Below are 27,642 nucleotides of genomic sequence, written 5' to 3'. Positions count from 1 at the left end.
TTCCAACCCCTTCCAGGCTGGAGCGGGGGGTCACCCCCTTACACAGCGCAGAGATAAAAGATTTTCGTTCTATTAAAAAAAAACAAAGGAAATTAACAAACAAAACCTCTTCATTTAACGTTACTCATGTTTGCTTTCATCAATAAAAATTTTAGGAAATACAAAGTCAAGGTTTTTAAACAGGATGGAAAGGTTACAAAGTGAAGCATTCTCAGGTTAGCAAATGTCCAAAGAAGTGTTGCCCTGGCACCCTCAATTCAGTCCTCTTGCGCATTTGCAGGATGATGCAGACGTTAATGACATGATCCCCCAGTATTTTTTTCCCACAGGACCCCTTCCTCATTCAGCACACAGGGTTTTCTTCTCTGGGGCTGTGTACTGAAGGAGTCTGTGGCCTGTAGGATCCCTGCCTCATTTCTTGCAGAGTTAACGTTGCACAGGCAATGCTCATTCTGGTATTTCCTAACTAGAGAGTGCTTCACTTTGCAGCCTTTTAGTCCTCTGTGCATTTCCTAATGTTTATAGCTTGCTTTACTGAGGAGAACAGCCTTTATGACAAAGGGTTGGGGTTTCTTTTTGGTAATGTCTCCATTATTTATCTGGTCAGTGTCACTAGTGTGCGCTTTACGAGACAGAGAAAGTAAGGACACGCCCTGATACAAAGCCCCTATGATCTAAGGAAGACTGACACATACAAAGAAAGCAAAAGATGTAAGAACTAGGATGTTCTTTCTTTCTTTTGATGAATAGTCATTTATTTATTATGAATTATTATTATGATTAAAGAAAGGGTGGTGGGTTGGGGAACTTGTGTAGTGAGGATGTTCTATGCAGAAGTTTCCATTGTTTGGCACATGCAGCTGATCTGAAGTGCCGCACAGTGCTAGGTTTGGGGTAACAAGCCCTCTCACAATGGCAATGAGCCTTTTCAGAACTGTGATGCAATCTTCTCTTCATGCTGATCATCTATGGTGGCCTTTAACCTTAGGCTCATCTCAAGCTCTTTCCACCTATGGAATGCTCTCTGGCGATTTGCTGCCTTCCCGTGGCATGCCACATTTCTAGCCAGATTTTTCCAGTCCTTTGTTCCTGTAGAACGCAATGTAGCTGGAACATTAGACTGGAGGAGTTTGCAACAAAACCAGTATGCAGCATTCTGGGTCCTAGTGGTGCCCTCCCACAGTCTGGCACCTGAGGCAGCCGCCTCAGTTCGCCTCATGGTAAGGCCAGCCCTGTCCTGTGGGCACGGAGAACCTAACTCCCATTGAGGTCAGCCGGGGAGGCTGGATGTGCACATTGCAGGAAATAGATGGTCAGGGCAGCATAATCCACTGAAAAAACCGTGTCTTGCTAATTGCAACCCAGGCTCTCACTGTGGGGCTCTTGTCCTGCCTCTGTTGGCTGGAGCATGAGCAGAGCTTTCTGAGACAGCTGCTGCGGCTATGGCCAGCCAGCGAAGCGCGTTTCCCATTGTCTCTCTTCTGGCTGTGGATGTTTGACTGCAGCAGCCCTGGTAGCTGGGGGAGGGGAGCTGGCTGGCATACCTCATCTCCCTGCCCTCCGCCATTGCTGCTGCTAGGGAGCCCCCCAGCTCCAACAGCCCTCAGCGGTTCCCAGCTACTGGACGATTGGGCGGGGTGTTGGTGTGATGGGGCAGGAGCCACTGTCCCACCCAGAGGCCCTGTCAGGGACACTGCCCACTCTCGTGCCATTCCCCAGCCCATCAGGCCTGCTTCCCCCCCCCCTCACACCATGGGGCGAACCCTGAGGCTGGTGCCGGGGCACATGAGCCAGAAGAAGGGGTAAAGCGGCTCGGGGAAGGGGGCGCCGGTGGCAAAGGAGAAGATGGGCTCCATGCCCTCGGCCTCATAGAAGGTGATGCTCCCGCCGTCACAGTCCAGGAAGATGCCCAGGAGCTGGGGGCTGCGGCTCGGGGACAGTCTGGTCTCGGGGCAGGTGTGGGCATGGTATTGGCCCCTGATGAGGCGCACAGCCCAGATGCCTTCTTCCTGCTCCATGCTGAACCAGCCCTTCCTGCGCAGCGAGCCCCGTGCTACGCCCAGCGTCCAGTAGGCCTTGTCGCCCGCCTCCACCTCCACCTCCCAGTAGTGCCGTCCCGTACGCAGCCCCTCCGCGCCCAGCACACAGCGGTATGTGTTGAAACGCTTGGCGTGGGACGAGATGGCCCGCTGCGGCTCCCCCAGCCGCACGCCACGACGGTCCTTGGACAGCTCCAGGCACACGTGGGCTGTCTCGGGGTCCAGCGTCACGTCCGCTGTATGGAGAGATGAGAGAGTCAGACCAACACTCCATGGTCTAGGGACCACATGGCCCCACCCATGGGCCCTGGCTGCACCTCTGCCCTATGGCCACGCCCCCAGAATATAGCCCCACATCACACCATGGTCTCACCCCCAAAACAGAGCTCCATTCTCTGTATCAAGGCCACATCCCTGCATAACCCACACACCTAACCCACACGCCTCCTGGGTGTGGTGCTCTGTCCCAGCTAGTGGCACCGAGACCACTTGGAGATTAATGAGTCTGCTGCAGCCTTAGCTAAGTGGCCGGTGGCTTTTAGCTCGGCAGTAGAGGCTCATGCATTTAGCTCCCGAGGTCGTAGGTTCGATCCTGCCGACAAATGGGGTCTGTCAGTTTTACCCCTGCAACATGGCTCCCAGAATGTAGCCTCATCCCGTGCTGTGGTTTCTACTCCGCACTATGGCCCCATGCCCATGCATCCTGGCTCCCCACTTCAGCACTGTGGGCCTACCTCCCCTCATGTACAAACCACACCCTCCCTACCTGCACAGAGATTCACAGGCCAGAAGGGATAACTGTGAGACTCTAGCCTGACCTCCTGTGTAACACAGCTGCACAAGATAGCTCTGAATTAATTTCCGTTTGAACTAGAGCAGATCTTTTAGGCAGGGGTGGCTCTAGCGATTTCGCCGCCCCAAGCACGGCGGCACGCCGTGGGGGGCGCTCTGCCGGTCGCCGGTCCCGCGGCTCCGGTGGACCTCCCGCAGACGTGCCTGCAGAGGATCCACTGGTCCCGCGGCTCTGATGGACCTCCCGCAGGTGAGCCTGCGGATGCTCCACCGAAGCCGCGGGACCAGCGGACCCTCCGCAGGCACGTCTGCGGGAGGTCCACCGGAGCCACCTGCTGCCCTCCCGGGGACCGGCAGAGCGCCCTCCGTGGCATGCCGCCCCAAGCACGCGCTTGGCATGCTGGGGTCTGGAGCTGCCCCTGCTTTTATGGGGGGAAAAAAAACAACATCCAAACTTGAATTAAAAATGGCCAGTGATGGAGACTCCACCACAGTCGTTGGTAAGTTGTTCCAGTAGCTACTCCCCATTGCTGTTAAGAAGTCATGCTGTATTTACAGCCTGAGTTTGTCTAGCTTCGACTAGCAGCCACTGGATCTTGTTAGACCTTCATCTGCTAGCTTGAAGATGCCTCTATTATTAAATATTTGTTCCCTATGGAAGTGCTTATAGACTGTGATCAAGGCACCCCTGAACTTTCTCTTTGTTAAGCTAAATAGACTGAGCTCCTTGAGTCTCTCACTAGAAGGCAGGTTTTCTAATCCTTCAACCATTCTCATGGCTCTTCCCTGAACCCGCTACAATTTATCAACATCCTTCTGGAATTGTGGACACAGGATTCCAGCAGCAGTCGCACCAGTGATAAACAGAGAGGTCAAATAACCTCTCTACTCCTACTCGAGATTCCCCTGTGTATGCATCCAAGTATCACATTACTCCCCGCTCCCCCTGCCCAAACACACACGGGGCATATATTCTTCTGTTATCCCTGGGATCCCCAGCAAATTCCATCCCGTGCGGGGTCACTCACTCTTGAATCTCTGTAGCATTTTCTTCATATCCAGGCAACGCTCAGGGAATTTGTATCTATTCTTCACTTCAGTGGGGGTGGCTTCTGGCTCCTGCAGTTTGATAGTTTCAGCACTGCGGGGAGAAATGCCTCGTTATCTCAGCTCCCAGCGCACCCATCCAGAGCAGAAATGGAACGGAGATGGACCATGGTCACCTACCTGCTCAGTGAACACCTCACACCCTGCAGAGGAGAAACGGAGGAGAATCAGTGTCTGCTGTGAAAAAGTCTTGTTTGGTGAATCCTAACATTTTCCATTTGGGTTTTTTTCCAACCTCCCTCCCCCCGAGCCTAAATTTTTTAAGAAAACAAATTATTTTTCAGCAGAGGGAAAAATCCCAAGTCATTTCCCAACCAAATCTACCAGCTAGCCCCATTTAACAGATGGGGAAACTGATGTCCACAGAAGGAAAAGTCACACAGAGACAGGCTGGGATTAAAACCCAGGCTTCCCACATCACTGCCCTGTACCTTACCCCCTTAGCCACTCAGTCACCTGCTGACACACCCCACACACTCTCACCTCCAGCAGCTCCACAGACGATTTCCGGCACTTCTCCTCCAGCTCTGCAATGAGTTTGCCCAGGGCAGAGCTCTGCTCCGAGAGGTCATCTAGGTTGGCCTGTACTCTCTGCACGAAGTCCTTCTCTTCCGTCGCCAGCTTCTCTAGCAGCAGCTTCTCCTCCTCAGTCAGGAACTGGCGGATCTTCTCAAACTCTGACATGATGATCTCACGCTGAACCTGCACTTTTTCCTGCCGGGAGAAGTAAAAAACACCAACAGGACTGAGGAAAAACTATGTGCTACTTACACACCAGCCAGCCAGCCAACCTTCCCCTACACTTTTCTCATCGAACATGTTTTAATAACAAAGAAAGTGAGGAGAAGGGGGTAGCTTCCCCCGCATTTCCTCCAAATTGTTTGATGTCCCCCCACTATCCAGGTTTCGAAAAGTGAAACAAAACCAACATTTTTTATTTAATAAATGTACAGATTCCAAGGCCATAATGGACCGTGAGATTCTAGTCTCACCTCCTGCATAGCCCAGCCATTGAATTCCACCCAGTCACCCCTGTTCTGAGCCCAATAACTTGTGATTGACAAAAGCGTTTTCCAGAAAGACGGCCCATCTAGATTCAAAGCCACCAAGAGATGGAGCATCCACCACTTCCCTTAGGAGTTTGTTCCAGTGGTTAATGACCCTTCGTGTTAATAATCTGTGCCTTATATCTACTTTGAATTTGTCTGGCTGCCGCTCCTAGCCATTGGCTCTTTTTCTGCCATTCTCTGCTAGATCAAAGAGTCCTTTAGTAGCCAGTATTTTCTCCTGTGGAGGTACTTCTCATGGCGTCACTGGGTCATTGCTCTGGAACTACTCCATAGGAAGCCAGTCAGGACTCTGGGGGAGCCTCCTCTCTCCGAGCACACTGTCTCCAGGGCCAGAAGCCCTGGACTTCCTCTCTTCTAGTCCCCGCAAGCAGACTGCCAGCTTCCAGCAACCCAACCTCAGACACCCTTGTTGCTCCTCCTCTCTCTCTTTGTCTCGCTTATCCGGGCCAAAGGTGTCACCTGGCCGCACCCTGCCCTCCTGGGTCTCAGGTTGCATAGGTGAAGACAGCTGGGCAGCCTGACCTGCCCCGAGGTCCTCAGCAAAAATCACCCACCCAATTCCCACCATCGAAATATTAGTGAAGTACACTGGGAAACCGAGGTACCCACTGCATTAGTATGGGACAGTCAGACTCACATGCAGCATAACAAGATGAATAAAACCCCACTTTGTCACAACTTCTACACTGCCATCGAGTCACATCTCACTCTTCTTCTTGAGAAGCTAAAGAGATTGAGCTCTCTGAGTCTCCCATTGAATAATTTGAACCACAGGGGAAATTTCACATTGGCTCAGAATGTAGAGAAAATCTTCATTTCATTCTGAATTTTCCCATAAAAAATCAGGAATGAAGATCTGTCATGGTGAAAATTATATATATACAGGCCTAACTTACAGTCCGGAGTAGAGGATGTTAAAATTGCTAGAGTGGATGTGACAGATTTGGCACGGTCCATAATGGTCTAGACAGACTATATTTTGACCGGGTTACTGGGAAGTTCACTGTCTTAATAGATCTATCTAGTTTGATAGCAGGGGTGGCTGGAGTGGCACCCAAGAAGGGCCAGATGGATCCAGGTGTAAGCGTCTCAGAAACACTTACCGTACAATGAAAGATGCATTTGCTTCGATGCCCTGGCTCGGCCCCTGCCAGACAAATTTGCCCGGGGAGGCTGGGTCCCTTTGGGGTGAGGGGCCCAAAGAGGCTCACACCTTCAAGGCAGAGGGAAAGGTTTTTGAGAGCTAAGGAGAACTAGACTGAGGAAAGTTAGACCCCCCTGGGAGTTGGCAGGATTCCAGGTAAGGCGGATGTGCGTGGAGACCTTTTGATGAGTCAGGGTCCTTCTCTCTGAAGTACTTTGTTACAGACACACCGCTATTGCTATAAGAAGTCTGGCTACCGAATGGACCCTGGGTTGGGGCTCCCCGAGGGACAGCCCACAGGTGCATGATACAGAGGGGACTGCAGGGCAGGACCCGGTCTGAGAGTGGCAGAATCTCAGGATTCCACCCCAGAGAGATGGACCCTCAAGCCAGAGCAGGGTGCCCTCAGAGAGCACAGGGCGACAGAGGAGCAGCGTCCCTGAGCCGTGCTCCCCTACCTCTGTGCTGACGTGCTCCCAGACCCCCACAGCCGCTACAGCACATGTATGGGTCTAGTAGTGTCTGCTCCATCCCTGAGAGTCTGTCTTGGCTTAGACATCTACAGTCATTGCGCTAATAAACTTCATCTTTTGGAGGCGGATGCTTTGGTGCCCTGGGTTCAGTCCCCACAGATCCCCGAGCCAGGCTCATCGCTAAATACAAAAGAAGTCACCAGTTAATCATTAATTTGTATCATGGTAGCAGCTAGGACCCCTTCCGACCGGGTGCTGCACTGACACAAGGCGACCAAGAGCGAGGCCTCAATAGGTTGTGGTTGAACTGGAGTGGATCTACCTTCCCACCAGGGAGAGACTCACCTGCCATTCCTTGACCTTTCTGTTCTCCTTGGCCTCCAGCCGCTTGGCAGCTTCCATCTCCTTCCGGAGCTGAGTCAGGGCTTGCTGGACTTTGGTCTGAGGGGGAAGAGCAGCACTGGTCAGGAGGGGATCCTGGAGGGCCGTGCACCTGCCACTGAGGTGCTGACCACTTCTGGCTTCCACCAGACCTGTGACCTGACCACGTAGAGGGTGTTGCAAGGCTGCTACTGCATCTCAGCTCATGCCCCCTGGCCTGTAAGCTCAAATGGGAGCGGTGTGTGGTTGAAGATCCAGAGGCCTGGGATCAGGGGCGCTGGAATGGGGTCGGGGGGGAGGGTCAGGGAGTCACGGCACCCCTAATTTTTACCGGCCATAAGAACAAGTGATGGGGAAGGGGCAGAGAGGAGTGTGCGGTGGGTGGGGGCTTGAGGGAAGAGGTGGTGCAGGAGCAGAGCCTCGGAGGAAGAGGTGGGGTGAGGACGGGGCCACAGGGGAATGGGCAGAGTAGGGGTGGAGCCTTGGGGAATGGGTGGCATGGGGTGGGGCACAGTTCGGGAGCCTGTGGGCCCACTCACTTTTAGGGCACTTCCACCGCTCCTGCCTGGGATCAGTTGCCAGGGGTGTCCTTGTGAGCCAGGGGTGTCAGTAAAAGTGAGCCATTAGCTACACACAGGCTCCCCTGTAAATAAAGCCTGTCCAAAGATTTGCTTAGAAGTTCCCCTCCCACCAAAGAAAAAATGTTGGTTTTTTTTTCAATATGGACAGTTTTGTGAAAAATATTCATGTTTCCCCCTGAAAAGTTCCCTTGGTTGCAATGAAGAAACCCTAAAGCCATTTGTGTCAGAGCTGGGAACTGAACCAGGTATCCTGAGGGCCTGCCCCGGGCATGGCCAAGCAGCCCAGCCTGCTGAGGGAAAAGCGTTTTCTCAAACACAAGAGAAGACTTGTAGCCCCTTTCAAACAAAGTTGCAGCAGTGGAGAGGAGACCCCAGCAGTGCTTGTGATTAGCACCCAGCTCCCCAGCAGAGTAGCACCCAGGGGCCCCTGCACCCAGCAGACTCTCACCCTGTATGTTTGGGCAGCCTCCTCCACGGGTGCCACCCTGTGTTCCCGGTGCTCTTGGGACTCCCGGCACACCACGCAGATGGCCTTCCCGTCCTCCTCGCAGAACAACTTGAGCTGCTCTTGGTGATGCTGGCAGAACGGCCCCGCTCGGTCCTCTCCCCTCACGGCCCTCAGCTGCGGGATGTTCTCTACCATGTTGGCCAGCGGCCAGTTGGGCCGGATGTTGTCCTTCTTGAATTTCATTTTGCAGACGGGGCACTGGACAGGGTGACCAGGGCTTTCCACCTCACACGTCTCACAGTGCCGGCTGAGGCACACATGGCAGAAGTTATGCCCACAGTCAATGCTCACTGGCTCAGTGAAGAACTCCAGGCAGATGGGGCACATGGCTTCCTCCTCCAGTCTCTCCACAGGGTTTGCTGAGGCCATGATGCCGCTATATGGCAATGCCCTGCAAAACAGAGTGCTACGTTCATGGCACATGCACAGAAATGAGATAAAAACATAAAACTCTCTTGCTGGAAGGTTGCAATTTGATGCTACTTTAATTCCTAGAATTCAGAATAACACTCCTCAAGAATCCCAAAACAGAGAGAGACAAAGCAGGCTGCTCCCTAAGGCAGTGAGGCCCAGTTCACCCATCTTGCTCTAGGCTGGCTGGCTGTAGACTGACTGATCACACACTCCCCTCTAGAGCCCCTTAGTCTGCAAATAGGATCAGGAAAAAAACATTCTTAAAGTGATAGTCCTCAATACACCACACAAACCCAAGAGCTTTTTTAGGGATCCAACCACCCTTGCTTTACAGAGACCCAAATTCTACCTAGGGAGAGGAAACTTCCTCTGAAGGTGAGTTATCCTGCACGTGCAACCCACCAGTCAGTGCAAGACATGAGTCTATTACAGCCCAGCCACTTGAGCTCTATGGACCCCATCACCACAGTGTCAGCTGCCTCACAATCTCTATGAGTCCCTGTACTAATCCCCTTCCTTCATGGGCCATGGGGAGAACAGGATTGCCTGCACTGCCCTCAACATGCTCACAACACATGCAGCTCTGAACTAAGACAATGGTTGTAATCAAATATCATGCTTCAGGGTTACGGCCTGTGAGGAGGTCAGGAAGGAATTATTTGTCTCCGTGCACAGTTTGGCCAGATGTATTCTTCATTTCCTCTATGTCCCCCTTTCTCTGAAGCATCAGGGATTGTTCACAGCTAGAGACAGGACAGATTAGAGCTCTGAGACTGTACAAAGAATCCTTTCTAGCTATGTGGCTGGTGGTCTTGCTTGCATGTGCAGGAAGGACTGTTCCCCAGCTCAGATTAGCAGGGACATTGGGGGTTTTCACCTTCCTCTGCAGCATGAATCATCTGCCAAGACCACTTGGGCATTTCTCACCTAATCAATTCCCTGCCATTGCAGGGCCCTCAGGGGCACCTTGGTCTTAACGGCTCTCTGCCTAGGACACACAGCAATTTAATCTCCTGGAGACTGAAATGCTTTAGTCTAATTGAAGTGATTGGTCTCAATACCAGGGTAACTGGGTGAGATTCCCTGGGCTGTGTTATGCAGGAGGTCAGACTAGATGATCTAATGGCTCTTTCTGGCCTCAAAATCTATAAAACAGCATTGTACTGATCTTCACAGCCCCCTGTAAGGCAAGGCACAGCTATTACCCTGAGAACAATTCACTGACTTGCTCGAGGGACCTGTAGCATAGCAGGAATTGAACCTATGTCAGCAGGGTCCCAAGCTAGCAGCACCCAAACCACTGAACCATCATTCCCCTCCCAACACGAGTGCCACAGACTCGCACTTTTAGCTCTGAAGGCTGCTGGGGTTGGGCCAGCTACAGCATTTGCCCTTTCCCAGTGCTGCCAGCGCTCACGAGGTTGAATGGTTTTTTTCAAACCCTGACTCCCGCACTCCCCGGATTATGGGGGAATCTCTGGTTGTGTTTTTAAGAATCAGTTCCAACTCTGGATTGGAGAGAACAGCTGACAGAAACAGGATGACCCTACCTGGCACTGACCCCAGAGGACAAATAAACAGACTAATTTTTTTTGAGGTCTCCTGATTTATGGGGGCCTTTCTGAAGTCAGCAGCACCATCTTCCTCTGACACAGCTCGTACAGCCATGGGGCTGGATGGGGCAGTGCCCACAGAGGATACAGGATCATTCCCCTACCTGCCAGGACAGCAAGCATGACCGCGGCCATCTTGTCCTGCACGGGAGGTGGGAGCAGGACTGTGCCGAACTGAAAACACCCACCTCCCCAGCTTGAGCAAAGGGGCCAGAGTTTGGAGCTGAGGTTGTAACAGGCTCACATCTGTTGTGCATTGGGCCCAGCAAAGGACCTCACCTGTCCCATACGTGACCAGCAAGTGGGTCCCAGCACAGAAGGGACAAGCCGGGGCGGGAGAAAGAAAGAATGTGGGGGAGACTGAGAGCGGCAGGGGGCAGGGTGGAAGACAGAAATAAGGCGGACAGAACGAGAAGGGCAAGGAGGAGAAATGGAATTATTTACCTCCCTGAAAGCCTGGGCCGCGCGCTCAGGTCAGTGCTCCAAGCTCACGGCAAAAGCTCCCAGCACAAGGTGACGCCAGCAAAGTGAACTTTGTCCTTCCTGCCGCTTTCTGTGCAGAGGGCGTTCCCAGTTAGGCATTATTAAAGATTATGTCGCGTGATGAAACCTCCAGGAATACGTCCAATCAAAACCGGCAACCAGGAGCGGGCAGATTGTGCAGGAGGAGGGGCCATGGGGCAGGAGCCTAATGGAGCTGGTTTTTAGACACAACCACTACCCTTGCTGGTGTGTATCAGCTTTTGTTTCACTGGAGCCAATAGGCCAAATCCTCACCAGGAGTCAATCAGCCATAGCACCATTGGTGTCAGTGGGTCAGATGCCGACAGGGTGTGAATTGACCATCACTCCTTTGGAATAAATGAGGCCCAATCCCCAGCTGGTGTCAGTCATCCATAGCTCCATTGGCATCAATGGGGCCAGATACCCCCAAACTGAAATTTAAAATAAAAAAATGCAATGAAAACTGATTTTAAACTCATTATTTAATTGCTATTTGAAATGGAAACACTCTTCAGTTTTCAGTATTTTTTTTTCTAATTTTTTTTGTAAAGGTAGAAAATTTCAGTGCCCAGCAATAAGTCGGGCTGTTGGGTAACATTTTTTGATACTGAATTTCAAGTAAAAAAATGACACAAAGTGGTTTCCAAAAATGAAAAGGTTTGGGGTTTGCACTGAAAAACTGTGAGGGAATGGCTGGAAAATTCAATTTTTTTTTAAATTTCTTGTGAAAAAAAATTGGTATTTTCCAATCAGTCCTTGTCTTATTATTAATATTTGTTTGTATTGCAGTAGGTTTAGCGGCCGCAGGCATGGTTCAGGGCTAAGCTCAGTACAAACACAAAGAGCAGGTGTCTGCCCCAGAGCGCTCACAGTCTCAGTATGCCGTGGAAAACCCCGTCCTCTGTAGGAAAGAAGATTCTGGATATTCTAGGAGAAAGGAATGAGATCAGTTTTCAAGGACCTTTTGGCAGCCTGGCCAATCCCGACACTGAGCAATCAGGAGTTCATGCAATTATCTCCAAAACAAGAACTGTGGGGTGTTTCTGTGGCCTATGGTTTCTGAGCGTTTAGGCTCACGTGCTCAGGTCGTGTTTCCAAGCTTTTCTCCCTAACCAGAGCTAGAAACAAGGGCTGCACAAAGGATTTTGGGGAGAAGGGGCACAACTCCGAAGGGGGGCCCTGGAGGAGGGGTGGCTTGGGAGCAAGCCTGTTCTGCACTCATCCTGCAGCGGTGGCTGGGGCTGTGTCGTGAACGAGGGGCAGCTGGGCAAAACCTGGGCGGGCAGCACTGTGACCTCCTGCGCCAGGACGCAATGCCACTCGGTTTGGATACCCTCTCAAATAGGGACTCTCCGGGGCAAACTAAACGGTCCCCTTCCCCTCCCTGCTGCCCCAAGGCAGCACTAATAGCAGCTGATTTTTCCAAACAGCAAGCGTCTCTTGTCATCACGGGACTCCGGGAGCTGGGACTTGGAGGAAAACATCCTATCGTGTTGAGAGAGTTGGCCATGCTGCTACTCCAAGCAACAACAGAGGCACTGGGGATAATGTCCCCCTCCCAGCCGTGTCTGCTGGTTTCAGAGTATTTACACAGGGTGACCATATGTCCCTTTTTGACCGGGACAGTCCCTTTTTTAAGCCCTGTCCTGGCCGTCCCAACTTCTCTGGCAAAGGTGGGTGTTTGTCCCATTTGCTCTTGCCAGCTTGATCACCAAGAGCAAACGGGAGAAATGCCCACTTTTGTCAAAAAAGTGACAAGAGCCCCCTTGGTGGGAGGCTAGCCCCTGGCTCGGACTCTTCCACTCGCCCCTGCCGCCAGAGCCCCGAGACCCCCTGCCCTACCCCCACGGCCAGGGCCATGAGTCCTCCCCGCCCCTGCCCAGAGGTACCCCGAGCCCCCCCGGCCTACCCAGAGCTGCCCCACGCCAGCCACACTGCCCTGCACCCCCCCTCCCTAGGTCCCCAGCCTCTGTGGGGAAAAGAAGCGTTATTATGCCCCATGCAGGTTCCCGGGAGGCTGAGGGGGCAGTATTTGCTACTCAGCTTCCTGCGTCCATCAGTAATCTCTCCGGATTCCAGATTACTGATGAACCCAGGAAGCTGAATAGCGCATACTGCCTCCTCAGCCGCCCCGGAACCTGCATGGGGCATAATAAATAAAAACATACCCCACCCCAAACCCCGCAACCTGCTGGATCTGGTGGAGTGTGGGTGTGGCTGAGGGCGGAAAAGGCCAGGGGACAGGGAGCTGCCTCCCCCAGGGGAAGCTTCACCCACCACCTATGCAAGTGGCCATGCCAGCCCCAGGCAGGGGGGAGGCAGGGTTCGGGGGCAGGCAGGCCCTGCGCTGGGGGAGGGGGCGGACTAGCCCCACACGGTGTCCTGTTTTCCTTTTGGAAAATCTGGTCACCTTATATTTGCAGGCAGCGGGGGCGAAATGTTCAAACTTTTATTCTGCAACCACCGGGGCTAGAAATCGCCCTTTCTCTTTGCTGGAGGTGGCAGGGAGAGTCCCCCATGATCCTGAGACTCCAGGAGCTGGGGATTCCAGCAAACCCCCCGAAATGGTGCAATGGAGCGCACTTCCCCCAAATCGGGAAGCTGAAGGGTTAAAAAGCATGGCGGAGACGCCTAAATCTTTCGGTGCCTGGGGGAAGCAGGCAGTGTTTACAGAGGGATGGAAAATGGAGGGACCTTCCTGTGCCAGCCCCTTCCCGGACACCTGGGTCCCTCCCGAGCTGGCTTGTGTGCACGGGGGCGAGTCCCCCCTGCAACCCTCTGAGCGCAGGAGGAGAAACAGCCGCAGAAGCAGGAAATCGGGGGCTGCAGGACCGGGGGTGGGGATCGGAGTGTGAAATCCCCCCCCCCCACCAGCTGAGCCAGGTGCGGGTCGCAGGAGCGCACTGGAGCGGTGGTTTCAGTCTGTCAGGGGGGGAAAGCAGCGGCGCAGGCTGATCGCTGGCTGGAGACGGGAAAACCGTGAATGATGGTGGTGCCGCGAAGGCAGAAGGGCTCAATGGGCATTTCTGCCCTGCCTTTGGAAAGACGCTCCGTGGAGTATTGCATTTGTATGGGATGTAGGGCCGCCAGCGGGCCCGTCTTGTCCGGTCGAAAAAGGAACCGGACACTCAACAATCCGGTTACCGGTGTAACCGCAATCAGCCTCTCCGGGCAGCGGGCGGAGGCTGCTGCCTCCAGGGGGCGCTGCTCATGGGAAGAAGCGGTCCCAGCCTCCAGCAGAATGAGGTCGGTTGGGTACTAGGCTGCCCTGAAGGGGATCCTGCCTCTTCCTCCCTCCACCCTCCCTAAGCCATTGTCCCTGCCTCAGCCCCTTGCTCTGGGGACTTCTCCCCCGCCCCAATTTCCCCGGCTCCTTGCTCTGGGGACAGACTTCTCTGAGCCAGAGCCTGACCGCTGGGCCCTGATTGGGCAGCCAGGCTTCCTATCAACTCCTCCCGGACCGGCTCTGCAGGTGGCAGGTGAGTGGGGGGAGGAGCTAGCAATAGAGATGGGGGGAGAGAAATGAGTAGGTGGGGGCTTGGGGAAGAAGTGGGGGCTCAGGGAAAAGGCAGAATGGGGCCGGGGCAGGGCAGGGGAGGGGCGGGGCTGTCCACTTTTCAGCAATTAGAAAGTTGGCAACCCTAGCCCCAGACCCTCACTCCGAGGACTGACCTGCACACCCTGCTGTGCCCTGACTGTCCCCACCCCAGTCCCTCGCTCTGGGGACTGACCCCATCCTCCACCCCACTGTGCCACGATTGTTCCACGGCCCCATTTCTCTGACACAATGCTCAGCAAAGGTTTGAACAGCAGATGCCATGTGTTAAGAGTCAGTGTAGTCCAGAAAAATGAATTGAAACAAAATACTTTTTTAATTTTGTAGTTCACAGGCTCAACCGAAAAATCCCCCCCAACAAAAAATGTGTTTAGTTTTGAACCAAAACTTTTTTTTTTTCCAAATTTTTTGGTCAAACGGGAGAACTTGAAAAAGTTTGGTTTCAGATCTACTGAAACCTTTTGGTTGGCTAAAATTGATTTTTTTTAAAAAGTATTTTGTTTCAATCAAAATTCACTCAGCTCTAATTATAATGTAATAACTTTGGCTCCATGGTTGGGAATGGCTCAACATTTGCAGGCAAATTTTTCTACACAGTTTGGAGAGTGTCGGGGACTGTCTGAGTGCAAAGCCAGGAAGCAGCTACTCGATGGAGATTCCTGAGCTGTGCTAATAACAGTTCGTTCTCTATCCACCACGAGAATGGTGTGCCACGTCCCCTTCAAATTATTATACTATGGTTAACTGAGATCAGGGCCCCGTTGTGCCTGGCTGCTGCACAGACATACAGTGCCTGAGATCAGGGACCCAGTGCACTGGGCACTGCCCAGTCAGAAAGTGAGAGACAGACCCTGCCACAGAGAGTTTACCCTCTAAATAGACAATACAGAAGGAAGGATTATTTTCGTTGTTTTCTAGGTGGGGAACTGAGCCTCAGAGAGAGAGTCACTGCCCTGGCTCACTCGGTGCATTAAAAGAAAGTAACTTGTGCTGGAGCTAATTTGCTTATTATTGTTATATTTTGCATGCGGTGTCATTGCAGGGCCCTGTCACTCCAGACATTGCACAGATACTGGACCAGAAGACAAAGCTCTGCCCTAAGAACTGCAGTCTACAAATACCACTACAGGAATGGGGAGGGGTTGGAATGGCATCAAATATATTGGTCTAGCAGCTGTAATTCCCAATTGCCCCATTCCGTGTTTTTTTCCATTGGTTTAGGGCAATCCAGGCTGTTTGGCTGAGTCCAGAGGGCTCAGGGGTTTATGTGTGATTGACCCAAGTAGAATGGAAGGTCAAATAAGGAACAGGAGCAGGTTTCTCTGGCCCACTGAGAAGGTCCAAGTTGTGCTTCCCTTCTCTGCTGAGTCCTGCCCCTGCTCCGACAGCCGGGTATAAAATGGCTGTCATGCCAAAAACTATGACTTCCACCCTGGGCACTTCAGTTCCATCTTTTTCGTAGGCAGCCGAAAGGGGATTGCTTTTTATACTATATTCCCCCAGCCCTCTCTCCCGGCATGCTTTGCCGCAGACAAGGCTGTTTAGATGGCCGTCATGGTGGATTGTATTTCCCAGCATGCCTTGTCACAGGTAGGGCTGGTAAAATGGCTGCCATGGTGGATGAAGCTTCCCAGAATGCCTTGCCACAGGCAAGGCTACAAAGATGGCCAATATAATGGTGGAAGGTTCTCAGGACGGGTCCGAGATAGACAACCCCTCACGACTGGCTTTCCTGTGTTCCAGCCAGCGTCAGGGCCACGAAAGGTGGCAAGGAGCTGAGGTGGCGGCAGTAGAAAGCTCCCAAGAAGGTGGCGCTGCCCCATGTCTCCTCCCCACAGCCGCTGAGCACGTGGGAGCAGTGCCACCCCTGTCCCAAATGCGGTAAAAGCTTCCTCACCACCTCGGCCCTGCAGATGCATCGGAGGAACCATTCTGGGGAGAAGCCATTCCAGCGCAGGGCCTGTGCGCTGCAGTTCAGCTGGGTTACAATCTGATCAAGCACCAGGCCCTGCACATGGGGGAGCGGCCCTACCAGTGCCCTGACACAGTCTGTTTCTCTTCCAGAGTAACTCCATCATGCACCACTGCATGGCCCACGCCTACATCGAAACCGCCAAGAGCGTCTCCGGAGGCTCCAGTGTTCTCGAGCGTGGGGCCCACGCAGTCAACCGGCTGCATCTTTGCCACCAATGTGGGAAGAGCTTCATCTCCAGGTCCAACCGGCTGGTGCACTGCCTCAGCCACGGAGGGGTGAGGCCCAACAAGTGCCCCCAGTGTGGGAAAAGCTTCATCCGTCTCTCCAAGCTCATCAGGCATCAGTGCATGAACATGGGCGAGGGCCCCTTCACATACCACGAGTGCTTCATGTACCATGAGAACTCTCGCTTTGCCCAGCACAGGAAAGTCCACGTGCCCTGATGGCCCAGGCGGTGCTGGGTGGCCGGCGTGGGACGGCACTCGCTGCTCACAGACATCAGACACTGAGTGGCTCAGGGAGTAGGTGCAGTTCCGGGAGGGAGGAAGGGCTAAGGTGCAGCAGCGTGGGGCGGTTCTGCTCTGTTGCTGGGAAGAGACACCACCAAGACCTGATCCCGAGTGATATTCCATGGTGAGATTCTCCAGCCTACATTATGCAGGTCAGATTGGACAGCCCTAATGGGCCCTTCTGGCCTTAACATCTATTAATCTGTAACTCAGGGCAGAGAACGTCCCGCTGTGATTCCTGCATCCAGCCCTTATCTCGTGGGTGAGCTAGTGCAGACCTGTTAGATTTCTTTTGTACTCGCTTTCTGAGTTTTGAGATGTTAGGAGTCACAGATTCCAACCCTTCTTTCCAACCATGAGGGCTAGAAAACTCCCTTTTTAAAAATAAATAAATTGAAATTTGCTTGTACTGAGCACAGCTACCAGATGAGGCCTCTCAGGTAAGATAGGGGAGGCAACACCTGGTTGGAGGGTCCCAGGGAGCTTAGGTATGAGATAGGCATGTACTCAGTGGCAGAAATGTAGGTGCCTCAGGGACTTTAACAGTGAGACTTCAGGTGCCTACAGGCGGCTACTGCACCGGGAGGGGGTGGAGGATCTCATTGGCGCCTACGTGTTGGCTTTGGGCCCCTAAAGTGGCAGTTAGGGGTCTTCTAAGTCCTTTTGTGGATCTATCTTTAGCCCCTAAAGCCTTGTCAACATGCATAACTTGTACCATGTATCAGAGGGGGAGTCGTGTTAGTCTGGATCTGTAAAAGCAGCAAAGAGTCCTGTGGCACCTTATAGACTAACAGACGTATTGGAGCATGAGCTTTTGTGGGTGAATACCATGCATCCGACGAAGTGGGTATTCACCCACGAAAACTCATGCTCCAATACGTCTGTTAGTCTATAAAATGCCACAAGACTCTGCAACTTGTACCATGTTAACTAGAGGGGTTGGTTAGTGTGGTACAGCTGTTAGTTCAGTTACGTGATAAATTCATTCAGTGTTGAGAAATTGACTGGGAGTTGAAAAAGCAGGAAAACTTGTTTTCCTCTTCCAATCTATGAATAAAAATGAGGTGTGAGATGGTGAGATCTATTAGTTCTAACATTTTGAAGCACATGGTTACCAGAAACAAACCATTCAATTCACTAACTACAGACAATACTGCACTTGTTAAATAATTCACTTAATTTTCAGTGCAAAGCAGGTTAAAATAACCTCCCTTTATTTTATGTATCCAGCACATTTAAGATTTTATTTAACTAATGAAAAACAATTTTAAAATGCTATTTTTGTCCATTTTATTTGAATTCCAATTGCCATCCAAATGCAGTTTGACACAAATCATATGTGAATAACTAACCATCTAGTAAATAAGAAAAGTATCATTCAAAATTTTCATGTAACAAAATCTAAAAATTAAAAGTTTGAATTGTTAAGCTATATAACTGTTTAAATAAATGTGCATAGATATAGTGTATCCTCCTGATTAGCAAAAAAATGACTGTCAAGGCTATATTTAATTGCAAATGAACATGTTATAACGGTTACCAAGCAAGGAGAATCAACCCTTTTTTGGAGGGAAATAAATAAAGAGTTCAAAAGATTAAAACTGATTATTTAAATTAAGGTTTCCTGCTTGTTGATTTAAATCGGTCTACCTGAGATGCAGAGAACAGGTCTGACTGACCCACGTACTTAGAGACAAGTGGGTGAGGTAATATCTTTTATTGAACCAACCTCTGTTGGTGAGAGAGACACGTTTTTGAGCCACACAAACCACTCCTTCAGGTCTGGGAAAGGTACGCCGAGCATCACAGTTAAATGCAAGGTAGACCAGATTGTTCAGCATCACTAGTTAGCACATATTCCAAGGGACAATTCAAGCTAGGGTCGCCTATTAACACATCTGCACTGCAGCATCTGCAGTCATAGGACAAAGAGGGACCTAGTGGGTTACCGATTGTTGTAATAAGCCATAAATCCAGGGTCTCTGTTCAGTTAGAATAATAGAATCATAGAATATTAGGGTTGGAAGAGACCTCAGGAGATCATCTAGTCCAATCCCCTGCTCAAAATAGGACCAACACCAACTAAATCATCACAGCCAGGCAGGATGGGTGCAAGGATGTTTCGTGCCCCAGGTGAAACTTCCACCTTGTGCCCCATCCCGAGCCCTGTGGCAGCTCTCCGCCCCCCTCCCCCCTGTCCTGAGCCTCCCCCCCCCCCGCGGCAGCTCCCCCTGGCCCGGGGAGCCGTGCGGCAGCTCCCCGCCCCCGCTCACCTCTGTTCTGCCTCCTCCCCGAGTACGCTGTCGCCGCTCCACTTCTCCCGCCTCCCAGGCTTGCGGCACCAATCAGCTGTTTGGTGCCGCAAGCCTGGGAGGGAGAGAAGCAGAGCGGGGTGGCGTGCTCAGGGGAGGAGGTGGAGCAGAGGTGAGCTGGGGAGGGAGTGGTTCCCCTGGTGCTGCGCCCCCCCCTTACTTGCTGCAGGCGCCCCTCCCCACACCTCCCTGCCCCAGGTCCCTCCGCCTAAATGCCGCCGCCGACCGGGGCGGCCAAAGATCCGGCCGCCGTGGTCGCCGCCGAAGGACCTGAATGCCGCCCCCCAAATGCTAGCCCCCTAGGCGACTGCCTAGGTCACCTAATGGGTTGCACTGGCCCTGCAGCCCAGGGCTTTGTCAAGCCAGGCCTTAAAAACTTCTAAGAATGGAGATTCCACCACCTCCCTAGGTAACCCATTCCAGTGCTTCACCACCCGCCTAGTGAAATAGTGGTTCCTAATATCCAACCTAAACCTCCCCCACTGCAACTTGAGACCATTACTCCTTGTTCTGTCATCTGCCACCACTGAGAACAGCCGAGCTCCATCCTCTTTGGAACCCCCCTTCAGGTAGTTGAAGGCTGCTATCAAATCCCCCCTCACTCTTCTCTTCTGCAGACTAAATAACCCCAGTTCCCGCAGCCTCTGCTCATAAGTCATGTGCCCCAGCCCCCTGATCATTTGCATTGCCCTCTGCTGGACTCTCTCCAATTTGTCCACATCCTTTTTGCAGTGGGGGGCCCAAAACTGGACACAGTACTCCAGATGTGGCCTCACCAGTGCTGAATAGAGGGGAATAATCACTTCCCTCGATCTGCTGGCAATGCTCCTACTTATACAGCCCAATATGCCGTTGGCCTTCTTGGCAACAAGGGCACTCTGCTGACTCATATCCAGCTTCTCATCCACTGTAACCCCTAGGTCCTTTTCTGCAGAACTGCTGCCTAGCCAGTCAGTCTGAAGTCTGTAGCAGTGCATGGGATTCTTCCTTCCTCAGTGCAGGACTCTGCGCTTGTCCTTGTTGAACCTCATCAGATTTCTTTTGGCCCAATCCTCCAGTTTGTCTAGATCACTCTGGACCCTATCCAGATTTAGTGATTTTAAGACTATATCTACACTAGCATTTTTGTCAGTAAAACTTTTGTTGGTCAGGGGTGTGAAAAAACACACCCCTGACTGACATAAGTTTCACCGACAGGAGCACAAGTGTGGACAGAAGTGGGGAGGTACCGTGGGAGACAGGGAGGAGTGGGTGGGGAGGGGGCACTGCAGGGGGGATATAGTGGGAGTAGCAGGCAGCAGGGGATAAGGGGGAGCGGGGCACCATGTGGGGTAGGGTTGGAGGAGTGGGTGGGGGCCAGGGGCACTGTGGAAGCAGTGGGGGCATTGTGCAGGGTAGGAGGGTCACCACTGGGGACACTGTGGGGCGAGGAGGGGGCTCCATGTGGGGTAGGGAGCACAAAGCAGAGTGGGGGGAAGGGGGTGACAGGGACACTATGCTGGGCAGTGGGGCAGGGGCACATTGTGCAGAGCAGGAAGATGGGGGATTTGAAGTGGAGGGGCACCATGGGGGGGGCAGGAGGAGAATGGGGGAGGCAGGGAGGAGTGGAGTGGCACTGTGTGGGGGAGAATAGGGGATAGGATAAAGTGGGGGACACTAGGGGGTTGGGTGGCACCAGAGGAGCAGGGTTGTGGGGCACTGGGGGGGGGGGCAGAGGGCAGCAAGGTGGCGTGGAGGGGCAGGAGCACCGTGGAAGCAGCAGGGGGCACTGCAGCACTGTGTGGGGTTGGGGAGACACCATGGGGGAGGGGGCATTGTGCCGGTTGAGGAGACATGGGGGGATGTGGGGGAGCAGGGGTTTGGTGAGCAAAGGGGCAGTGTGCAGAGAGGGGGAGCAGGTGACACCGTATGGAGCTGGGGAGACACCATGGGGCATTGTGAGGGGCAGGGGAGTTAGAGATGGCACAGGGAGTCACCATGCAGCGTGGGGTTACGGGCACTATGGGAGCACTGGGAGCAGAAGAGGATGGAGGCTGTGGGAGATATGGGGAGCAGGGTGGGTGGAGGGATAAATGGAGGCACTATGGGGGTCCCCCTCCCATTCATCCCAAGTGCCCCATCCCCATGTGGCGCAGCCTGGGGCAAGGAGTGGAGCACCGGGCTCTGGGGATCGGAAATGGACCCAACATGTTCCCAGTCTCCAAACCCTGCAAGTCCTGTAGGGCTGGGCTAAGGGAGGGGCCTTCCAGTTCCAGCCCAGGACATCTGGGTCCTGAGCCTGGCTCTGGCCCGTGTGTGAGCAGGGTGAGTTCCCGTCTGCAGCCCCGGGGGATCTCCCCGGCTGGGCAGTGAATGGGGACACGAGGCACAGGGGAGACACAGACTGTTGCAGCCAGAGGTGGCCCCGGGGAGGGAGAGAAACAGTAGTATAGTAGACCTGGTGAGCTTTGGAGTTGCAAGGAGTTCTTAGCAATAGTCCATCATTTTAGTCCAATGTTCCATACCAGGGTATGCTAGCTGGGACTGGGGATCTCAATCTTGCAGCTCAATGCTTCCCCAGATAAAGCAGAAGCAAATTTGAGATGAAAGAATCAGGTCCCAAGAATTCTTTATACAGTTCCTGGACAGCACAGAGTTCTTGAATGAACAATAAGCCTTTGATGTAACTTTCGGTTTCCCGATACCGGTAATTAACTACATGGATTAACATAAGGTAATTTATCCATTAAGCAGTTCATCACAAACTTTAAAGAGACATATAGATAATAACATTATCACACTCACAGTTCATCTAACTGTTAACAGTCCCTTTTGATCTCTGAATCAATAGCTATAGTAATAGACAGGAATTGTCTGTTTACCTGGCTAACATCTAACAATATAGATGTAAACACGTACAATTAGTATTACCTCTAATTCTCTAACAGTACAGGTTTGCATTTCAACATTCTAGCCTATCTAACATGGAATGGCCCTAATTACCATTTACATACTTTTCTAACATGTCGCTAAAAGTTGAATCTGGGTCACTTAGCCTGTGAGCTGCTTAACCCTTTCTGGTCACGTGTCACACCAGGGAATCCACATGGGGGAGAGACCTCACAAATGCAATGAGTGAGAGAGATGCTTCAGTCTCAGCTCAGACTTCAGAGGATTCACATGGGAGGGAACCCCTACAAATGCAGGGAGTGCAGGGAAAGCTACGATCACCACGCACACCGTACTGAGCGCCAGGGAATCCACATGGAAGAGAGACCCCACAAGTGCCCCGAATGTGAGGCAAGCAGCAGCAGCTCCTACATTCTCAGATATGAGAGAATCTACACGAGAAAGAGACCCTATAATGGTCCAGATCTTGGGGAAAGCGTCCACAAGAAGTCGCACCTTACTGAACACCAGAGAATCCACACAGGGGAGCGAGAGACCCTACGAATCTCCTGGAGTATGGCAAACGCCTCAGTCCCTTCTCAGTTTGTATTAGGCATCAGAAAATCCACCCAGTGCAGAGACCCCATAAGTGACCAGACTAGCAATGGGCCAAGTGAACAGCACCATGGGTGAGTTGCACCAAGCTCGCAGGCAGAGCCGTCCCTTGGGTATGGCAAATCGGGGTGAGTGCCTTGGGCCCTGTGCTTTGCGGGGCCCCCGTGGGCGGGGAGATGAGGCAGGAGGCGGGCGGATGAGCGAGGTGAGGAGGTGAATGGGAGGCAAGGGGCAGGTGGGTAGGGAGGCCGAGGAGGAGCCCCCCATACCAGAACCTCCCCCCACCGGCAGGCCCCACTGATCAGCACTTCCCCCACAGATGTTTTGCAGCATCAGGAGGCGCTGGGAAGGAGGGGGAAGGAGCAAAGGTGCAGCACACTTGGGGAAGGGGACGTAACTTGGCAGGGAAGAGGAAGGGAAGGGAAGGGGCAGGGTAGAAAGAAGCAGGGCAGGGGTGGGGCTTTGAGGGAAGGGGTGGAGTGGGGGCAGGGCCTGGACGGAGCCAGAGGGGGCACCCACTGGCAGACAGGCGCTGAGTTTCTAATGCCCCGGGCCCCGCACTCCCCTAGGGATGGCCCTGCTCACAGGGTTGGGCAAGGCTGGAGTAGCCACGTAACAGGGCATGCAGTAGTTATGCAAGCAGAGAATGAAATCACCGTCCTGGACCGTGTAAAGCCGTGTGAGCCATGGCAAACTGGCAGCCATGCAAGGTTCCTGGGGGAGCCAGCCACACCTGTTGGGAAAATTGTTTAATAGCTATGCCCCTGATTTTAACCTCATAAAAGGCTATCAAACTAGGCTTAAAAATAATCTGGGTCTTATCTACGGGTCGGTGTCTTACATGGCTGCTGCTGAAAGCCTCTCCACTCCACTCCTGCAGGGGCCTTCAGCAGAGAGATTCCTTGCTGGGGGAAACATTCAGTAGCCTTGCTCCAGATGAGTGCATCATGGGATATTATACCACTTGTAGCACAGTCCCTGTAGGGTGGGGGCGAAGAAGGAGCCTCTCTGGTTGGGCTACTCAGCTGCTGGGACTGGAAGGAGTAATAACACTGTACTTAATGCACATGATCCACACTTGTTTCCTTGCTGCCCAGGCAGGCTTCCTGATTTCCAAACCTGACGTACTCTCCAGGGCTACAAGGAAAGGGAGATCCCAAAAGACACCCCCACAGGTGAGGTGTTGGCTGAATTGACTCAGAAACCAATTTTTGTAGCTTCACGGTGAACATCACTCATGGGTTTTCACCCGTCCTTTCTGACCCTATAGTCCAGGGCATGGGTGGCGCATTGCATAGGGTGGGGAAGGCTGTGCCTCCCCAAACAGCCCAGCATGGCCCCGCCCATGCTCCGCCCCAAAGCCCTGCTTGCCTTTCCCCTTGGCCCCAGCCCAGGCAGGCTGCTCCTCTTCACAGAAGCGGTGGGCTGGGGCTTGGGCTAGGGTGGCCAGGACATGGGGTGGCTTGGGAGCCCTGGGTGCTGGGACCGAGCCGCCCGGTACTCGGGGTGGGGGAAGGGGAAGGCTGGAGGCGCTGGGGCGGTCCGCCCTGTGTTTGGGGATGCCGGGGGGGGGCATGCACTGCCCGCCCAGGGCTGGGGGGGCATGGTGAGGAGAGGTTTCAGCAGGGAAAGGTTCACCCACCGCCAGTGGTCCAGGGGTGGCCAGACCGTGGCTTGCAAGCCGCATCTAGTTCTTTTACAGGTAAAGTACAGCTTGCGGAGCCCCCATGCCAGCTTCCATTCTCCACCTACCAGTCTGGGGGGGAGAATCTCAGGACCTCTGCCTTGTAGCGGGGTGGCAGGGCTAGGGGCTTCTGCCCAGTAAGGAAGGGGGTCTCAGGGCTCCATCCCCACAGGACACACCTGCTAGAGCTTGGGGCTTCAGCAGGAGCGGGGCTGAACCCTAGCAGCTGTGCCCCGGCTCTCGAACTTCTGACGATTGTTGTATGTGGCTCGAAGGGTCAGTAAGCTTGGCCACCCCTGCTATAGCCCCTCCCCTCTTATTCAGGTGGGACATGGCAGCAGAATTGATCGCTGGCTCCATCTCCCGTTGGAAAGGGACTGTGGGGTTCAGTGCCTGACAGCTCAATTTCCACAGCAGCCATTTGGCTTTGATGCTTTGACACTTCCTGGGGGCACCCTGGGTTGTGAGGCAGCTCGCTACCACCTCCCCTTAGTGTGAGGAAGCTTTGTCTGTGCCTGCCAGGGGCGAGCTCTGCCACGCTATCAGCCACCGGTAACACAAGCACTCCCCTCTTGGCTTCACAGGCCCCCGTCACTCTGCAGGTTAGCAACAGGCAGACAGCACCCCCTCACCGATGTCCTCTGAGAGTCCCCAGAGTCCACTGGACACATACAGTAGTCACTGATCTGCTGCTTCCAAAGGAGCAGTATACTCCAGCTTACCAGTTTCACCTCAAGTCACTGCTCTGTTTAAATCACAGCACTTAGATTTGTTTATAGTGAAATCAAGCATACGTTTATTTAACAAAGCACAGAGATCCAACTAGTAGCAAGTAGAAGTGTTGGGAACAAATGGGTACGTATAAAATAAAATTGTAACTCACAATCTAGAGCCTAGATCTAATTAACAAGATATTCTCATGTCTAATAAAGTTACTGTTCACCCAAAATCCCTGCAGTGCTTTCATTGAGTTGCAGAATGTCAGGGTTGGAAGGGACCTCAGGAGGTCATCTAGTCCAACCTGTGGCTCTCCTTTCGTGAGACAATCTTACTGTTGGTTTGCCCCCTAGGTGAGGGTTTCAATGTGTCTTTTTGGAACTGCAGGGTATACCAGACCAACCCTTTTTCTTTACTCAAGAACAGGACACTTCACCTGCAGTTGTTTCTTCCTGTAGATTTCTTCCCGTGTAGATTTCACAGTCACTCAGTTCACATCTGGCTCTTAGAAGGGGGTTGGAAGAGACCCCAGGAGGTCATCTAGTCCAATCCCCTGCTCAAAGCAGGACCAACACCAACTAAATCCTCTAAGGATGGAGATTCCAACACCTCCCTAGGTAACCGATTCCAGTGCTTCACCACCCTCCTAGTGAAATAGTGTTTCCTAATATCCAACCTAGACCTCCCCCACTGCAATTTGAGACCATTGCTCCTTGTTCTGTCATCTGCCACCACTGAGAACAGCCGAGCTCCATCTTCTTTGGAAGCCCCCTTCAGACAGTTGAAAGCTGCTATCAAATCCCCCCTCATTCTTCTCTTCTGCAAACTAAATAATCCCAGTTCCCTCAGCCTCTCCTCGTAAGTCATGCTCAGTATGCAATATACAATATACAATACACAAATGGCCAGACAGGGAGATAAGTGTCAGTTCACCTCCTGCCTGAAAGGAACATCTCTGAAGTATGTCATCTCCTGGCGACCTATCTGAACTCGAAGACCTTAAGACCATAATTCTCAGTATAGATACATAATTCCTTAAATATTAACCGTATATACATTTTGCAATGATTATGAAAACCAATGGGCTACTGGCCCTTGGTAGAGACCTCAACATGCCACCTTTTGGTGAACTATTATGCATATATCCAACCAAGAAGATCCCTGATAAAACCCTCTTTTTTTTTTTTGCCATCTGGCACCAGTGCGTCCCTGTGTCACTGATCCTGTCTTTCCCATTCCCTTCTCTGAGGTTCCCTTTCCCCCGGCACAGGGAAAGAATGACTCCTGTCTGGAGTCTCTCTCTCTGTCCCAGCACCAGGTTGGACAGTGAGTGAGAACAAGGAGAAGACTCCTCAGTAGGAAGGCACTGAGCAAGTGGAACTGCATGGGATGATCTCAGGAAGAGCCAAGGGAAACATTTCCCACAGTCCTAAGCAGAGAGAAGCCCAGGAGAGTCAGCACAGGGTAGAGAGGCACACAGGGAAACCAGCCAGGAAAGAGAGGGAATAAATCCACTCACAGGAGCAGAGTGGCCAAGAAAATGAAAGGAACTACTCCTCAGAGACTCCCCACTGGAGGGAGACCCAACACATGCAGTGACTGTGGGAAAAGCTACACCATGCGCACCTTATTGAGCACTGGTGAATCCACATAAAAGAGAAAGACCCCACCAGTTCCCCCAGTGTGGGAAAAGCATCCGCGGCAGCTCATGCATTCTCAGACATGAGAGAATCTACACAGGAGAGAGACCCTATAACTGTCCAGAGTGTGGGTAAAGCTTCAGTACGAGCTGGAGCCTTACTTCTCATCAGAGAAGCCACATGAGAGAGAGAGACTCCACATGTACCTGGAATGTGGGAAGAGCGTCCACCAGCGGGCACCCCTAACTGAACACCAGAGAATCCACACAGGAGAGTGCTCCTGCCAATGTCCTGAGCGTGGGAGTATCTTTGGTTGGTACTCGCAGCTTGTTGCACACTGGAGAAAGACCCTACAAATGTCCTGAGTGTGGGAAAAACTTCAGTCAGTTCTGAGCCTGCATTAGCCATCAGAAAATCCACGCATGATGGAGACCCTGTAAGTGACATTGACTAGGGAAGAGGCAAGTGAATAACATTTTGGCCTATTATTCTCATCATGCTCAGGGGGTTGGGCATGCAACAAGGATGTGTAGTTGTTGTTATGTAAGCAGAGATTGAAATCACCATCCTTGAATGTGTCCCAAGCTGTGAGCCACGGGCTTCCTTGGGGAGCCAGTTCATGGCAGAGCCAGCCACAAATGTTTGGGGGAACATTTTTGATAGCCTTTTTATTATTATTATTATTAATAATTATTTATTATTATTTTATTATTATTATGACATTAGTAAACAAGGCTTAAAAATTACCTGCATCTTATCTTTGGGCAGTACTGGATTTACAATGGTGCCGGGCCCAAGCTCAGAAGGGGGCCCATAACACTTGCTTCCTCCCCTCTCGCAGCGCTGCACAAGCGGAGCCTCCCAGCAGCAGGATCCAGCATGGGAGCTCAGAACCCAAGGGGCCTTGGGAGCTGTAGTTCCTTGGCCAGCTCCCTGCCTAAAGAGCCTGCCCTGGAGCAGAGAAGGAACTACATTTCCCAGCATTCCCTTGGCCACTATCAACAGGAAAGGGAGGGGGGAAGCTGAGACCCCATGCACTGCAGCTTGCTGTGAATGGAGAGCTGGCTGCTAGAAGGGGGTGGCAGTGTGAATGGGGAACAAGTGTGCCCAAGGAGTAGAAGATATCACCCTCAGAAGGCT

The 27,642-nt window shown here is 52.5% G+C and overlaps 2 protein-coding genes across 4 annotated transcripts; one reads left to right on the top strand and one right to left on the bottom strand.

The window, feature by feature from the left end:
* Positions 1-1,222: 1,222 nt before the first annotated feature.
* On the bottom strand, positions 1,223-27,326 carry LOC123368323 (E3 ubiquitin-protein ligase TRIM58-like). 2 transcript variants are annotated; one of them, XM_045013056.1, is made up of 7 exons: positions 27,250-27,326; positions 8,036-8,486; positions 6,971-7,066; positions 4,422-4,652; positions 4,059-4,081; positions 3,860-3,972; positions 1,223-2,275 (listed from the first exon to the last, which is right to left on the bottom strand). In XM_045013056.1, the coding sequence occupies exons 2-7, from the start codon at positions 8,462-8,464 to the stop codon at positions 1,746-1,748; spliced, it is 1,422 nt and encodes a 473-aa protein (XP_044868991.1). In that variant the 5' UTR covers positions 8,465-8,486; positions 27,250-27,326; the 3' UTR covers positions 1,223-1,745. The 2 variants fall into 2 exon arrangements, with proteins under 2 accessions (XP_044868991.1, XP_044868990.1); XM_045013055.1 differs by lacking the exon at positions 27,250-27,326 and adding an exon at positions 10,567-10,695.
* LOC123368368 (zinc finger protein 154-like) lies at positions 13,297-18,280 on the top strand. Of its 2 annotated transcripts, none has more exons than XM_045013134.1 (2): positions 13,297-13,872; positions 16,247-18,280. In XM_045013134.1, the coding sequence occupies exons 1-2, from the start codon at positions 13,837-13,839 to the stop codon at positions 16,598-16,600; spliced, it is 390 nt and encodes a 129-aa protein (XP_044869069.1). In that variant the 5' UTR covers positions 13,297-13,836; the 3' UTR covers positions 16,601-18,280. The 2 variants fall into 2 exon arrangements, 1 of the variants encoding a protein (XP_044869069.1); XR_006578746.1 differs by having other exon boundaries at positions 13,297-14,105.
* Positions 27,327-27,642: the final 316 nt, after the last annotated feature.

This window comes from Mauremys mutica, chromosome 4 (assembly GCF_020497125.1).
Source record: "Mauremys mutica isolate MM-2020 ecotype Southern chromosome 4, ASM2049712v1, whole genome shotgun sequence".
Classification (NCBI taxonomy): domain Eukaryota; kingdom Metazoa; phylum Chordata; order Testudines; family Geoemydidae; genus Mauremys; species Mauremys mutica.
Note: the sequence above shows the minus strand (reverse complement) of the source record. Positions and strands in the feature narration are given on the sequence as shown.